A 17,097-nucleotide genomic window follows, 5' to 3' on the forward strand; every position below is an offset into this window, starting at 1 on the left:
GCGCTGGAGGACAGGGTACAGATGGAGAACAGGTTAATGCTGGAGAAGGTGGAGGAGGACAGGGTACAGGTACAGATGGAGAACAGGTTAACGCTGGAGAAGGTGGAGGACAGGGTATAGATGGAGAACAGGTTAGCGCTGGAGAAGGTGGAGGACAGGGTACAGATGGAGAACAGGTTAGCGCTGGAGAAGGTGGAGGACAGGGTATAGATGGAGAACAGGTTAGCGCTGGAGAAGGTGGAGGACAGAGTATAGATGGAGAACAGGTTAGCGCTGGAAAAGGTGGAGGAGGACTGTGAAAGGAGCAAAGACCAGGAGGTGGTCACCACAAGCACAGTCAACAAAGGAGCAGAAAGAGGAAGCTTCTAAAACAAAAGCACCAAGGAAACGGCGCCACCCAAAAGTTAAAGAAGCCCCAACACATTTCATCCGCACATTTAGTGTGTTAGCCCCACCCACTGCCTGGTGACAGCTGGGGCAGACCCCCCCCCCCCCCCCCAAATTCTGAAAATGGATGGATTCTTTAACATGTTCTATTCTTTCTCACCACCTACTGTAAACACAGAACTTCCCTCTGAGTTTCTCTCTCATTTTCCTGCTCTTTAAAATACAAGAAATCAGTAAAAAAAAATACTGTTTGGAGTCAAACCAACTTAATTGTCCATTATTCTATCTGGTCGCTACCTGAATTGTTTACATTTTTACTACTATACTTCATATTAAGTATTAAATATCAATAACCTAAAAATGTTCAAGTTTTTGAAGTGTCTATTCTCGTAAAATGTTGCATTTGTGTTTTTTTTATGAGGCGTTTAGTTTCATACATTTAGGCTAGTAAAAACTAGTGTCTAGTATTAAAATCTTTATTGGTTTTTTGGTCAGTACATGAAAACGACTCAAGTCAGAATTATATGAACATCACATATGAACTACTCACAATTCATCTGATCCTTTTAACATATTTTTTTTAACAAAAAAAAAAACAAAACAAAAGAGACTCACGTCTAAAAATGACCTTTTTTTCAATTTTGAGAAGCTAATTCAGTGACTTTACTGACTTGACAATGAATTACAACACCTGATTATTTCAGTGTCGGGAGCTCAAAACAGAACCACTTCTTGTTCTTTGAGCTGGGAAAAAGAAATTAAAATGAAACGTACTGGGTGCGAATGATTGAGCCGTGCAATTGAAATCTAACATTAAACAATTTCTGTTAACTTTTTGTTTAGCAACATAAATGTGATAAAGGCATCACAATAAGCAGAGGGAAGGAGGGGGGGGACAAACAAACAGCAGTGCAATGTTACAGACTAAGCATTGTTGCCTGTATATTGTATAAAAAGGAAACAACAGTACATCCCAAAGCACATTACAAAACGCTGCCGTCGCTGGGGGCAGAGTCCAGGCCGTTGTGAGCGTGCCGTGAGCCTGCAGTCCTCGTGCCTTTGCTCATGGGGGTCTTTTCCTCGTGGGGGTCGGCGATGGAGTCCGTGTCGTTCGAGTGTTGCGTCAATGACGTCTCGCTGCCGGTCAGAGACTCTACGCTCTCGTACCCTGCACTCAGCTGGCTCCTGAAACCAGCAGGTCCACCACCACCCCTCCCAGTAGCAGTCTGACTCCCAGTAGCCTCTTCAGAGTGGTTGGAGAGCTTGGTCTCAGCTTCACCGGGGCTGGAGGCGACGGGCGACATTGGAAAGTCTTCCTCGGTGCTGCTGACCTCTCGGTACAGACTGGGGGTGGTGGTCTCGCTTCTCTGGGAGGAGTTGCCGTTGCTGGGACCGTTTGACACCCTCCCGTAGTCTTTCCCTGTGGGGTCGGAGGGGGCGCTGGCCTGCTCTGCCTGAGTGGATGGTTCAGTGGAGGAGCTGGAAGCAGTGGGTGAAGTCCTACTGGGACCAGCTCCGGTCACAGGCCCCTGAGAAAGCTGCTGACGTGTCTCTTTCAGCTGCTGCTGCAGGACCAGGATGGTGCTCTGCATGCCCTCCACCTCCTCATCCAGCTGGATGATGAAGTCATTCAACTCTGAGAACCAAAAACCACGATCAAAGCAATGCAAACACTGCATCTGTTTAAACCAGGTGTTCTCAACCTTAGGGTTGCCAGATGCCTTTAAGAAACTAAAAACAATTTGAGCCAATTTTTTACCTTTATTCTGTAACTACACCAAACTTGCCAAATTTTAACCTATTTTCTTGCCATATTTTTGCTCCTTTTAACACATTTTTGCTTCATTATTTTAATTTCTCTATCAAATTTCAAAGCCTTTTCTGCACATTTTTTTTCACTTTCAAGACATTTTCCCCACATAATGTTGCATATGTTGACCCATTATTGTTGCTTTTAACCTCTTTTCACCATATTTCATGCCTTTTTTTGGCTAATGTAACCACATTCATGATTTGTCAGTTTAAACTAATTGTTATTACTAAATGTTCTAATATTGAACCCTTTTTTACCACTTCTTCTGTCGGTTTTTGGACACTAATTTGCAACTTTTAACCAATTTCTGTGGTTTTTAAAATCCCATTTCCCACTATTTTTGGTCACTTTTAACCCATTTTATTCCTGATTAAACCAAGGATTTACATCTTCAAGATGACTATATACTATGTATAATAAACTTTCCAGATAACAGTGGCTATTATTCCGATAAATAAATAAATGTTCATCACTGATTCATTTAACCATGGACCATCCTTCAACAACCTTCAGGTACAGTGGGGTCCCTGGTCTCTGGCACTTTTTATTTTGGGGTTCGCGGGCTGAAAAGGTTGAGAACCACTGGTTTAAACAAAAATGCACAAAGTGACATCAGCTCACCGTCCTGGCTGCTCTTGAGCTCCTCGCTGTACTTCTTCTGCAGAGCAAGCTCCGCCTCCAGCTGAGCGATGCGCCCCTGGGACAGCTGACGACCCAGCTCCTGGTTTTCCTGGATCAGCATTCGACACTTGGCCATCAGCTTCTTCCCCGTCTGGCTGCAAGGGAAACAAGTCTCACATCACACAGTGAACCCCAAGATGGACATGGATGGTTTTAGAGATACAGCAGAGAAGCTTCACCTGACAAAATGAGTCTTGATTAGCCAGGAAGAAAAAAACAAAAAACAATCCACTAATATCTCTAATCACAATTCCTCTTCAGACCACCGAACAAAATCCCACAAATTAAATGCAAAATGAAAAAATAACTAAAGCTTGAAAGCTGAACTTTCTTTAAACTCAAACAAAAATAAATTTAAAAAGCAAACTCTCCTCACTGTTAAATATAATTTGTCAATAAAATAGATTTTCGTCATAATTTTTTTCCTTAATTTCTCCTGGTGCATCACCAACTTAAAGACACAGTGAACACATCTAACAAAATGTTTTACCAGCGTTACCTGCTACAAAATAAAAGTTTTTTTTAAAAAAAAACCGAATCCTGTCTTAAAGGGAAAAAATGTTATTTAACCAGAGCACATGGAGTCATCTTTAGAGAAGCATAAAAATCAAGCATTTAACAGTGACATCAAATACAGTCGAGTGTTGCTTTCTCTGCTTCACAGCCAAAGACACTCCTCACGGACATTTTTTTTTTTTTTTTTTTTTACTTAAAAAGCTTTGTCAGGGAAGCCTAAATCTTTACCTAAATTACATCTGCTTGATTAGAGTTTATAAAAAATAATTTTTACCCTTTTTTTTTACACAAACAATAAATTGTTTCATTACAAATTGATTTCCAAATGTTTTGTATGGATTAATAAATGACCAGATGGATGTCACTGGTGTCAAACAACTTAAAGACAAAAACACTATAATTTGTGTCATTAAAAATGCTTCCATCCATTTAAGTCCAATTGTCCAAATGATCCATATTAAGGGTTAAACACTCACACAGGTTTCATATCTAAACACTATCCAAAACCCTGGTAGTATTTTTGCTTCTGTGAACTTTTCATTGTGTAAACATTGACTTCAAAATAGTGCTTCACAAGTGAGACGAGTCAATGAAATCATTGAGCGGCGCTAAGAGAGAAAGATTGTCAAGTCAACACAGGAATACACAGAGGTACAAAGAATACATTGTCATCAACTCAGAACACGATTTGTTTAAGACATTTGCATTCAACAACTTGTAAACAAGACTGGGATCACATACAGCAGTGTGTTTCAGAGCCTGGGATACCAACAAAAAACAAAAAGTGCTCAGTTTAAGGAGTAAAACCTTATCAAGTGTTCTAGCCAATCAGGCGTCTGTGTTCAAACACACTGCAGTAAGTGTTTGCTTCAGAGAAATGAAAAAAGGATAAATTAAATGTCAGTTAAAAAGATGAACAAGTTACAAAGAAATCAGGTAAATAGACTCTACCGTGTGCAGGCCTGTGTTCTCAGACACAGGCGTCCGGACCCCTGTGGACCAACGGCCCCCCTGTGGACCAGGGCTCAGGCTCACAGTCTTAATGTCTCTCCTAGCGAATGGTCCCCCAAAGTCTTACGTTTTAAATCTTAGAAACTGTCCTCACGTTACTGAAATATGTCTAGACTTGCCGAAGAGTCTTTTACGTTTTTCACGGACACTAGCAGAGACTGTGTGGTGTAATCCACAGTTAAATGTCTTTATAAAGCAAGTACGGGACTTGTTTATAAAATGTTCAATTTGCTGTTTGGGGCTCGGGACGCTCCCTGCCTGCTTTCACCTCCAACACAAACCCTTATTTAATCTGTTAATGGTAGTGCACAGTGCACATCCACAGCTGGAAGTGAGCGACCACCTCTTCAGGAACAGTTGGGACTCCTCGGGGGCCCTTGGCCGGTGAGCGGATGCAAAGGGACGGACCTGAACATACTGTCTGTGCCCTTTAGGCTAGGCTATGTGTAGCGGGCAGTGCGCCGTGCAAAGAGTTTTGGTTCTGGCTTTCTGTAAAGTCTGAGTCTTGTGGTGAGTACAGCATTTGTCAGCCTTCCCCCCCACCATTGGTCCTGCATGTCTGCAGTGAGTGAGGGTGGGGGGCATGAGGAAGTCTTGACTTTTTGTTTTGAGGGGGGAGTTATTTTGATTGTCTTTACCTATCTGGTGTAAATTTCCAGGCACTCAGTTCATTTTGGGCCTGCTCCAGTTTGTCTTTAGTCTGTTCCAGTTCAGCCTTCATTTTGAGGAAAAACAAGTTGATGGCCGGGTCCACCATGGATGACCGCAGTTGGGCTGCACTCGGCTGCTGGACTTGCTTGAGGTACTGGATCTGGGTCTGCAGGATTCAACAGGAAATAGTGAGTGACTCGTAAAACTGGACAATTTATATCCCTTTCCCTTTTTTTCCCCATTACTGACATTTTTTCTGGATGTGTGATGATTAGAGGAACATGTTTTAAAACTAAAGAGTTTGTAATTGGCAGGTGGTTAATAAATAACGGCAACTTTCCTTCCTAAAATAATTTGAAAGTTTGCTCAAAACCAACTCAAGTTATTTTATTTTATGTATGCATAAGTGGGGCCAAGTTAAACATTTTACTTTATACTGTGCATTGTTGGAACGTCACATTTTGTCATATTTTTAATTGATTCATTATTTGAGGCATCAATATTGATTTATACATTTACAATGCTTTAATTTTAGTGAGGTTAGCACACATTCACAGCCATAAATGCAATGGTATTAATAATTGGCACAATTTATTTTGGAGTTTTGGTTTTGCCGACACGATCCGATATTAGTACGAATTATACACACTATGTTTTAAATTATGAATATGTTCAAAGCAGGTCCCTCTTACAAATGATACCTAGTTGCATCAATGGGACATACCTGTATAAGCTAAAATTACAAATAAATTAAACTATTTTATAACTTATTTGGTAGTATGGAATATTAGAAACTGCTTGATCAAGTGATATTTCTCAGACAACAATAGTCAGGACCCATTTATTATTAACAAATGGGTTGCATACATTTTTACCTTTAAAAAGAATATCCTACAACTGAATAAAATAAATTACTAATACATTAAAAGGCTCTGAAAAATAACATCAATAAATCAAATAAAAACTATCAATAATAGATCGGGACACCCTTATAATGTTATAAAACTGTTGTTGAAGTTAGCTGTTTGTAACAAGTATATCCTATATTAAGGGCTGTGTGTAGCGATTAATTAAGAGTTTATCGCCATGCACACAATCAATTTATCACAGAGGAATGGATATTTAGGAACCAGAGGGAGAATATGGGAATTAACCTGGAAGAGTTTATGTCATTAGAACTCAGACCATCACATTATTATAAACACTTATATGAAAAATCAGCTTTAATAATATTAGCGGGATTTTTAAATCAGAAATCAAAGGCAGGTATCACTTCAGCATACTCCAACATAATCTCACCAAAGGTAATGTTGTGCTACAAAATAGTTTGAACGTCGTTTACATTAAAGTAACTGGTGCAGCTCACCTTAAAAAGAAAAAAAAAAAGTTTTTGGATTACAAAATTAAACAAATTCACTTTACATTTCAAAGGCCCTGTGTCTCACAGGAATAGCATGTGCTGCCATAAAGCTACTGGTTGATCTGCTGAGCAAGCAAATGCTCACTTCCTTGACCTTGTTTACCCTTTGCCTGCATTCTCTGATCCTTACTGACTGTGTGCGTGTGTGTGGCTCAAGCCTGGAACATGTGAAATAATTAAACAATTGAATGGAAAATATAGAAATATAAATTCAGATCCAAATATTAAATCACGGGTTGAAACTTCATGTTGCCAGATTGTTTCTATTTTTTTCCAAAGATAAACAGAAACTTTTCCTACATCTGTACTGTTCTTGTCTACTTGGTGGTAGAATAAAACTCCAACCAAATATAACAATCTGAAGTGCAAAACAGTTAAAATAAGACAATCAATAACATTTTAGCCGCAACTACGGTACAAGTGAAACCTATTTCAGCAGCTCAATTCCTGAAAACTATATGTGATAAAAACAGGAGAAGACACATACTGTGCATTCTTGCATCTCCTGCTCCTTCGTGGCAAGCCTCATGACCAAGATGTTCTCCCTGCGTGCAGACTCCTGCTGCTGCTGCTTGAGTTTCTCCTCCGACTCCTTCAGGCCTGGCACGTCATTGGCTGAAACAGCAGGAGAACAAACAACATTCATTAAATAAATAAATAAATCATCTCCATCAGACGCAGTTTTTTTTGGGGTTTTTCGCATTCTGTCCTTGAGGGTTACCGCAGCGCGACGTGAGCCAGCCCCCTCTTTGTTTACCCTTTGAGTAGGCTATATGTGTGTGCCACGGGCCTGTTTGATTTTTTTTATTCACACTGAGATGCTAAGGGAAGAGTTTATTGTTTTTTTAACGGTAATGTTATGTTATAAAATATGTCGTTATCTCATTTCTTAATCAGAAAATTGAAGCTAATGTGAAGTTGCTGTTGCAGTTTTGTGCTTAAACCTGGGTTAAAGCTTGAAATTATTGAAATACAGAACCTTATTTACCTTTCATTTCAGGATTGTTCTATGCATTTTAACTCCTGAGGGCAATCACAGCAATTAAGTGGCACTTTAGACAATATAGTTGATATCTAAAAAAATAATAATTGAAAATCGAATCGAAACTTGAATTTTTCCTTAAAAAAAATCTGATTTTTTTTAAAAAAAGGCAAAATCGCCCAGCCCTTGCTCATGCAGAAATTAACTGTACGCTAAAAGTAAATTAATGCATATCGAGTTATACTTACAACACAACTCTGCATATTTGGCCTCCAGGACCTGGACATATGCTTCATGCTGTTTCCACCTGAGGAGAAGAGATGATATAAAACCAGGCTCAAAGCAGCTGATGCATAATTTACAGGACTTTAAATGTTTTACCTGGTACACAGCTCTTCTCTGGTTAGGGTCTTCATATCAGATTCACTGAGGCGAACCTGTGAGTAAATAAATATAACAGTCTGTTTAGATATAGGACATACTTGGCATTCAGATACACATGTTTATAGAGACAGGGGCTCACCTTCTTGGGTAGAGGCTCCTCATTCGTCATTGTGGACTCTGAAATGTAAAAAAATAAAGTATTAGAGGTTGTGGATGCTAAGTTATTTGCATATAACAGGCTCATAACTCCTAATGTTAATAAAAAAAGAACTAAATTACAGAGTTCATGACAAGTATACGTACTAATGTTGGGTAAGTGCTGACTAGTATAAATATTGCTAGGATGTACAGTGTATTATCACAGTGAACGTGACGGTGCTGTGGAAGCAACAGCCGTAAACCGCCTTGAGAGCAAAACAAGTTAATAATATATACGCGGTGTATAAAAACACAAAGTATCCACCAGCAAATTAGAAACTAGAAGAAAAAGCCACTAATTCAGTGTCCAGTCCAGCCTGGTGGAGTGCACTCCGAGGCTGTTTTTCAACCCGACTTATCACAAAATGGCGGTGAAGGAAACGCTCCCTCCCCTGCGCTGCTGTTCCTCGTCTAGCGGCTCTCAGGCTGCATGTTTCACTCCTTCGCCTGTCGAGGGAAAACCTTCACCTGCGTCGGAGCTTTTCGACGTTTCTGGAACTCCTCTGCTTCACCGACGCTTTCCTGAGCAATTAGCGGGCACCGGTGTTTGGTTAAGCGCTGAATTTAGGACGACTAGTCCCGCTTCAGCGTGGTCATCATCCTCTTCCTCTCCAACAGCCGATCATCAGAGCTCAATGGCAGCTGCTGCGCTGCCGGGCCGCGCCCCCTACCGATGGAAGCGCGTTAGTGACACACAATGGCACACTAGGAAAAGGAAAAAGCAATAACAATAAATGCAATCTACAGCTGGGCGATTCTGCCTTAAAAAAAAATTAAATCGAGTTTTAATTTGATTTTCGATCCCCCCCCAATGCACTTAAAAATGATTACAGACATCAGATATATTATCAAAAGTGCAACTTTATTGCTGTGATTGTCCTCAAGAGTTAAAATGCATAGAACAATCTCACAATAAAAAGTAAATGAGGTTATGTCATTCAACAATTTCAAGCTTTAAGCCAGGTTTAAGCAAAAGTGCAACAGCAACTTCACAGTAGCTTCAATTTTCTGATTAAGAAATCAGATGACTACATATTTTATAACATATAACATTACAGTTTAAAAAATAATAAACTCTTCCCTTGGCATCTCAACATAGTGCGAATAAAAAATGAAACATGCCTGTGGCACACATATAGCCTACTCAAAGGGTAAACTACGGTAACCCACAAGGACTGAACGTGAAAAAGTACAAAAAAAAAAACTGTCATGGGAAAAAAAAATCTTAAATTATTATATATTTTTTAAACTCAAATTTGCAAAATGAAATCTGTTTTATGTACAAATTCGAAAAATCGATTTATTTATTTTTGCCCAGCCCTACTACAACCTTTTTTCAAATACGAAACACCGTGTCGTATTTGAGGAGAGGGATAGGAGGGACTATTCGAACGCAGCGTTCTAAAACAACGTCACATTAGATTAGAAGACATTTTCAACATCGTTCAATGCTTAATATCTTCACATTTCGTGTTTGAAAAGAGGTTGTAGGCTGTTATTATTTATTTAGATGTTTTTGTTATAAAGAAGAAAAAAAACAACTCTTAGAAACACCCCTATTTGGTCACAGTGGTACAGTCCGTTGCTCTCTCACCTTATATCTACTCAATCCAAGGACACTCGTGTGAACTGGGCAGTCTTCAACGTGATCATGTTGTGCAGACTTGGACAAATTCGCAGGTAATACTAATGTAAACCTAATAAATAGGTCAGTTTCTAGTCCAAGTGTCGTATGCTGACATTTCTTGCTAGCAGCTGCTGCTCATTAACTTGAAACAACTTGTTATTGTGTGCTAACACTCAGCTAGTCAGCATGCTAACTTGGATTAGCATAGCTGGTTAGCATGCTGTGGCGCACAAAATACATGCTTTCACTCAAGCACTAAGAAACCACTTATTTATATTCATCAAGTCTTAACATTCATCTTTACCACCTGGATAATTAGGCCCATGGGCATGTCACTTGTGTTTTAGCTTCACAAACATACATTTAGTATGTCAGCAAGTTGTTGCATATTCAAATTGTCAAAATAGGTAGTTATTTAGTTTGGTTGAATTTGAAAATGCTGCTTTCACAGACATTTAATTTAAATGTATGGGTCTTTTGAAAGCCCCTAAGATTGCTGGTGCTGTGTGAGGCAGAAGATAGTCAAATCTGACATATGAAATAATGGACGAGACCTCTCAACTTTTTAAAAGTTTTTTAAAGAACAGGGAAAGTCATTTTCAGTGTAAATAAGCTGTAACAGTTCTCATTTATATTTGCATGTCGATTTAATATCCAAATGAACTAGTTTGGTTGTCTGGTAATCCAGGTTGATGCAAAGAGCATTTTACATCACATCTGTCCTGTAAATAATTTTTACATTTAAATACTAGTAAGTGTCTTATTGCTGACTAGTGCTTTCCGGATACATTAATTAATGCACCTTTTATTTGGCATTTGTCTGCTTTTGTAGAATTACCATTTATTAAGTTCATTATGTTTCCCTGCTGCCTAACATGTCAGTCAACAATGAGAGGATTTGAAGACAATTGACCTTTGGCAAAACCCCGCTCACAAACACTCATTGACAACGACAGTGATGACTGGGGTATACAGTTATTAGCAACTATCATTACCATTGGGGTGGGAACCTCACCATACGATACGCGATACAGAGCTCACGATAACGATTACCTCACGATATGACAACACTGCGATTATCTGTATATTGGTCAGAAATCAATCTACGATTATTTATGACCTAACAATATGTTAATGTTTAACATATGTAAAACCCAAAAGATGTTGAGTGTTATCTCAAAGTGAAAGTGCAGCATACCGGCAGCATAATTGAGAGGGAATCACTAGATCCCAGAAATTTAGGCAAATTCACTCTCCGCCTTATTTATAAACTGTGCGTTGGTAAGTCACTTCTGCTGGCATATGCTAAAAACCAGGAAATGCATACTCAAAAAAAAAATCTTAGCGCTTCAGAACTGTCATGGAAGTTTGGTAAAATATTTTGAAAAAGTTTTCAAAAAAGTGTCGGAACCCTGTAACTCTTTGACTATATCACTACACAGCATATTGTAATCCCTTTTTCCTGGATCTGGAGAATATCGAGCAGGTAATGCTCCAAAAAGAGTAACACGCACTGGGAAACTTCTCCCAGCTATTACAGATGAGACAAACTGAGGAAAGTGACGGATATCCTAAAAGTAAATAAGGGGGGCGGGGCTTTTTCAAAAGGTCAATTGCATCACCTGTCAGTTACATTGTAGGAATCGAGGGTTTCTTCTTGTCTCTGACGATTGAAGATTTAGTTCCAACTTGTTTTATATTTTTATATTTCTGTATTTTTTTTTTTTAAATTGTCATTGACAACTTCCTTTTTCTTTTTTCTTCCCAGTTGTGCAGCCAGCCTCAGCCAGGCTATAAATCAGGTATCTGCATCCAGACAGAAGCACACGCTTCCTGACTTGACTTACGACTATGGCGCGCTGGAGCCCCACATTTGTGCAGAGATAATGCAGCTGCACCACAGCAAGCACCATGCAACATATGTTAACAACCTTAATGTTACGGAGGAGAAATATAAAGAGGCGCTGGCAAAAGGTAAAAGAAAAATCTGATTTGGGCCAATGACTTTTTTTTGCAGATCCTGCATTTCTTTCTGTTTAAAAGGTATAAATACATGCAAAGATATACAGTTTTTGTAGTACCTCTCCTATATATGGATATATATATATATTTGTTTTGCTTTTTTTTAAAAAAGACATCACTTACCTGTAATTTTTCTATTTTTTAAAGTATCAGAAATATGTGATGCTGTTTCAAAAACCTCCTTAAAATCTTTCTAAATCTAATGAAAATGATTTTCTGCCCTATTTATCATTATTTCCTAAGTGTTTTGTATTCTTTTATAAAACTGTAAAGTATTTCTATTTATTGCCATCATTATATTCATGCCAACTTTTATTAAATATCATGCACTGAAAATTCTTCTCCGTCATTTACCCATGAGCAGAAATGTGGATTTGTTGAATTCCTTTCAGCTGATGCTTAAGACTAGGTGCAAACTAAATGTTTGAAAGAAGAAAAAAGAAAAGACCAATATACTGTACTTCATCTCAGAATTTGACACTTATTTATTTGCATGACTTACGTTTGTTAGGGGATGTGACTGCCCAGGTTGCGCTTCAGCCGGCCTTGAAATTTAACGGAGGCGGCCACATCAACCACACCATCTTTTGGACGAACCTTTCTCCGAATGGTGGAGGCGAACCCCAGGGTGAGAAACACACTTCAGCTTCTGACTTACATTAGCTTTTTATTTTAAATTTAATGTTATTTGGAGATGGAACCCACAAACAGACTCCCAGAGCAAAATAAACAAGGACAGTGTTTTATTTAGTGTTGTTGTTCTTTGTTTTATATTGTATGTAACCACCCTCTCCTGGTAAAGGAATGTCTAAACTCTCCATATGTGGTTTACTTTTTTATTGATTTTTAAGTATTTTGTGTAGAAGTGTTAATTGCACACTATTATCTCTTAATGATCATATTAAACCCATGCTGAGGTTTAGTGGTGTGGATTGCAATGAATCTGACAAATTTTAGGTTATGTATATAACCTCGTTCTTTGAGTAATATGAGAGTGAGCAGTCTCACTATGGGATACACACTGCCTGTAGCCCTCAGAAGCACTTTTCTCAATCCGCCAAGCCCTGATTGGCTGGAAAGAACTGTCCATCCGCCAGGGACACTCTCACCCTCTATAAGAGGAAGGGTGAAAAGCCTGTGATAGCAGATCCCTGCAAAGGAGGAGCGCACAGCAGCTGATAAATCTCTGCCAGCCAGTGCATGGCTGGCCAGTGAGGGGCCACCAGGATCAGTCAATGACCCTGCCCCCTCACCCTGGACAGATTGGGGAGTGTACGGGCCAATGGGGGAAACGCGCCAGACGTGCGCCTACCCCGAGTCGGGCATCCGTGCCGGGCAGGGAGAAAAACAACGCGCATTGCGTGTTTTCCTCCACAATGAACAGATTCACCTCGGCCCATCTATAAAAGGCCCACAACTGTTGCACCACCAGTGGGTGTAACCTCTATTCTCCATTCACCGGCGCACCCTGGACAGCAGGTCCGTGCCTTTGTTCAGGACCCCGGGAACGTGCGTCGCTCTCAGAGAGAGATGATGGCAATTCCACAGGATCAGTTTGCGTGCCAGCAGCAGCCGATGGGAGCGTATAAGCCAGCTTGGTGGTTGATATACGCCACCACCGTGATACTGTTCGTCCTCACCAGGACATGATGTCCCATGAGAGACGGGAGGAAGTGGATCAGCGAGAGGAACACCGCTGACATTTCCAAATAATTTATGTGACGGCGTCAGAGGTCTGTGTCCCAGCAGCCTCTTACCGACCTGCCTTTGAACACTCAACCCCAGCCTGCCAGGCCGGAGTTCGTGGAGATCACCTTCCTGGACGTAACGGTCCCCATAGAGACAACGTGCATCAGGAAATTTGAGGCCCGCCAGTGGCGCAGAGCTGCGTTGCACCCCGGCGTAACCAGAACCCTCCTTGCGCCATGACGCACAGGGCTGAGCCCATAAGAGGCCACCCACAGCTGGAATTCCTTTATGTTGAGGCGGCCGAGGCAGATGACATCATCAAGCCATCAATTCGAGTAACCGAAGACATAATCTGAATTGAACAGATTTGTCCGGTCGAAACAGCGCGAGGCATGCCCTGAAGGTCTTCCATTAGCTGCGCCGACAGGTGCGCGGTTAGAGGCACAGAGATGGTCCCAGAAGACAGTTTCCTGTGTAAGGGATAACATGCTCTTTACCGCGTTGTCACGAACCCTAGGTTGGATTGGTGACGTAACAGAATGCGCATGTGCGCTATGGCCTCTGATTCAGCAGCGTGGAGAGAGAGAGAAGTGCACTCAGTGGGATGTGACAAAGCGCTCAGCTGCTCCGTCCAAAATAAGGTCACCCATACGCACTCGCACAAATGTGACCAGATAAATTTTTCACTCGCACACTGAAAAAATACTCGCATATGTGACCATTTTGGTCGCAGTCTCGAGCCCTGGGTGGAACAATAGAGATTGCTTTCCTGCTCAGCGGAGAGCCGATCCCCTCCTGTAATACATGGGCCGGATTTCCCTGGGCCTGAGTGTGTATTACACCGGCAAAACGGGGAAGGACAGCCGCAAACTGCAGCCTGTAACCCCTCGATATGGTCCGCAGCACCGATGACGGAGCTGCAATCGCTGCCCATTTCTCTGTCTTAACGGAAAGGGTGGAAAAGCGCTCCGGCTCGTTCAATCTGGCTGGCACTGGCCATGGTACGGTGGTGCCCTCTCCCGGCGGCAGGCTGCCAGTGGACAGTTCTTTCCAGCCAGTCAAGGCATGGCAGATTGAGAAAAGTGCTTCTGAGGGCTACAGGGAGTGTATAACCCATAGTGAAACATTTCACAAAATATTATGAAATAGAACCTCTACTACAATATTTGATATTTGATGGAACTTGCAAGTACAATTCACTACAGGTACGGTTTAAAACTGTAGCAGTGGCTGTTATTGTTGGTTTATGCCCCCCGGTGGCATTTCCACATACACATTTACAAATCAGAACACACGTGACAACAGTAAATGTAGCAAAAGTCACAAACATTCCTTCATTGAGAAGATTCTTAAAGGAACTGTAATTCAAGTTCCAATATAAAAAAAACAGTGTAAAAAAGTTTAACTATTGCTTCTACAACAAATTTATTAAAAAAAACAAAAAGTAACCACATACTGTACACCTCCAGTATAAAAGTGCCCTGGATGTTTTATTTATGTGCAATTAACTTCCAATCTAAAATGCATCGAGGAGTGAGGTAGTTCAACAAGGTTTGATGTGGTTCATTGACACCTAGTGACCGGGCGTTTACGTGTTATGCATATGTTAGCAAAATTATGATTTTTTTTTTTTTTTTTTGTCGTTAAAAACATGATTTAGAAAATCGATCTGGACATTTTGTGGTAGATATGATAATCATGCGGTGAAATATTTACACTTAGTACCCACCTTCTCCTGGTAACCATACTTCATGTATGGTTTACTTTTCTATTGACTCTTAAGTATTTAAAAATAATTGTATATTGACTATGACTGTGATTACTTCTAATGTAAAGAATGATAATGATGATCTTAAACTAATGATAAGGTTGCTCCCTACTTTTTGCATGTTGCAGGAGAGCTCATGGAGGCCATCAAGCGAGACTTTGGCTCCTTCCAGACGATGAAGGAGAAGATGTCTGCTGCTACAGTGGCAGTGCAGGGCTCAGGCTGGGGGTGGCTGGGCTACGACAAAGATGGTGGAAGACTTCGTATAGCTGCCTGTGCCAACCAGGACCCTCTACAGGGGACAACAGGTTGGTATTTAACAAATCAATCACGACTACTTGACTACACCTGTCTTTTATAATCCCTATCTTTGACCCTACAGGTCTCATTCCCCTTCTTGGCATCGACGTATGGGAGCACGCCTATTACCTCCAGTACAAGAACGTCCGCCCTGATTATGTGAAGGCTATCTGGAACGCAATTAACTGGGATAACGTGAGCGAGCGGCTTCAGGCGGCCAAAATGTAGAAGCGAATTTCAAACACCCTTAAAGCCTATTCATTTGCACCTGGTTCACATATTTAAGAAAGTTCTGCCTTTTCTCATCATCCAAAAAAATAAAAACTCTTGAGTTGGTATGGCATAACCAGAGTACTTATTCATTATGCGGTGTCCAGTTCAAGTTGCACTACAATTGGACCGTGTGATTGCTGTCCATGTTTTTGATGTATTATAGTGATTATAAAAATAAATAATATTGAGTTTGGATATTGAGTGTTTTTATTTCCGTGATATTCTAAGACTACCATTGTTTTAAACTCAGTGATAAAAATTGTGATGAGGTTGTCACTCATTTTCTCATTCTATTGTTCAGATTATTATGGGCTCTTAGAAGCATGTTTTGGGTTTATAGGTTATGTATTTGTTCCTGCAACAACTTGAAGTGAATCCTCGTAAAACTGTCAAGCCCTGATATTTTTCACACTAATAATAGTTTTTGCCCAAAGAGGGCAGTGTTTCCCTGGATATATCTGCTAGGACTCCTGTTGGTTTCCTTCAGTTTAACTTTCCATTTGAATGATGGCTCAATACAGAGTTCATGCCAGGTAATTTACTTTTCCAGCTTCTCTTAATTCAGATACATCTCTGATACAGGATTTAATGAGTTCTTATAGTTTAGTGTAGGAATGTAAAGCTTAAAGAGTAATTTCACTCAATTTGACCACATTTTCTTACTTAAGTTGGGAGTATGAGTGGGTAAAAGTCTCCATAAGAAAGAGACGAGATTGTATGTTTCAAGCTGAGTTGCAATGCTAAAAATTCTGTTACAGTCTGAATCTTTATGGTCACTACTGTATTATTCGTTGTCAACCGGACGAAGCTCTAAGCTATTTAGTGGAATCTATCCAAGCACACAAACTGTTTTATTTCATTACTGAAGTACTGACATTTTCTTACTTCTTTGGCTTTCCTGAATGTGGCCTAGATTTGTGTTTCCCTCGACAACAAAGGAAATTGTAACTTGCTTAGGATAATAAATCGTTGGTTATATTCTTACGGAAATATACTAATATTGTAAATGTTTCCGTATGTGCAGTTATTTCTCTCATGGTGGTATCTGAAATTCCTGTGGGTGCAAAAAGAGGAACACCACCCATTGGTTACAGAAAAACATCCACTAGGTCTAAGACAATAATGGGCTTTTGTTTCACATCCTTTGCTTTAGTGCCAAGATGTCAGTGAAGGAAGTCCATGCCCATCTCCCTGCATGCTTTACTGCTTCACAGTGTGGTATTATTTGTACACTTTGGTGTTATATAAAGCTGTTTAAAGAACATTTGAAGTTTTTAAAAAAAGATTTATTTAATTGAACTAAATCTTTTCCATCTTTTCTCTTACATACAGTCTGCTTGTGTGTTGTTGCTGGGTTTGCACCAGTAAGGCAATG

The 17,097-nt window shown here is 40.2% G+C and overlaps 2 protein-coding genes across 2 annotated transcripts; one reads left to right on the forward strand and one right to left on the reverse strand.

Annotated features, from left to right (window-relative positions):
* Positions 1 to 849: 849 nt before the first annotated feature.
* On the reverse strand, positions 850 to 8,712 carry wtap (WT1 associated protein). Its single transcript, XM_028439926.1, has 8 exons — positions 8,512 to 8,712; positions 7,985 to 8,022; positions 7,843 to 7,898; positions 7,710 to 7,768; positions 6,967 to 7,094; positions 5,047 to 5,225; positions 2,822 to 2,976; positions 850 to 2,023 (listed from the first exon to the last, which is right to left on the reverse strand). The coding sequence occupies exons 2-8, from the start codon at positions 8,012 to 8,014 to the stop codon at positions 1,371 to 1,373; spliced, it is 1,260 nt and encodes a 419-aa protein (XP_028295727.1). The 5' UTR covers positions 8,015 to 8,022; positions 8,512 to 8,712; the 3' UTR covers positions 850 to 1,370.
* A 734-nt stretch (positions 8,713 to 9,446) lies between these two features.
* On the forward strand, positions 9,447 to 15,785 carry sod2 (superoxide dismutase 2, mitochondrial). Its single transcript, XM_028439993.1, has 5 exons — positions 9,447 to 9,723; positions 11,439 to 11,644; positions 12,204 to 12,320; positions 15,278 to 15,457; positions 15,532 to 15,785. The coding sequence occupies exons 1-5, from the start codon at positions 9,695 to 9,697 to the stop codon at positions 15,675 to 15,677; spliced, it is 678 nt and encodes a 225-aa protein (XP_028295794.1). The 5' UTR covers positions 9,447 to 9,694; the 3' UTR covers positions 15,678 to 15,785.
* Positions 15,786 to 17,097: the final 1,312 nt, after the last annotated feature.

Source organism: Gouania willdenowi, chromosome 24 (assembly GCF_900634775.1).
Source record: "Gouania willdenowi chromosome 24, fGouWil2.1, whole genome shotgun sequence".
NCBI classification, from domain to species: domain Eukaryota; kingdom Metazoa; phylum Chordata; class Actinopteri; order Blenniiformes; family Gobiesocidae; genus Gouania; species Gouania willdenowi.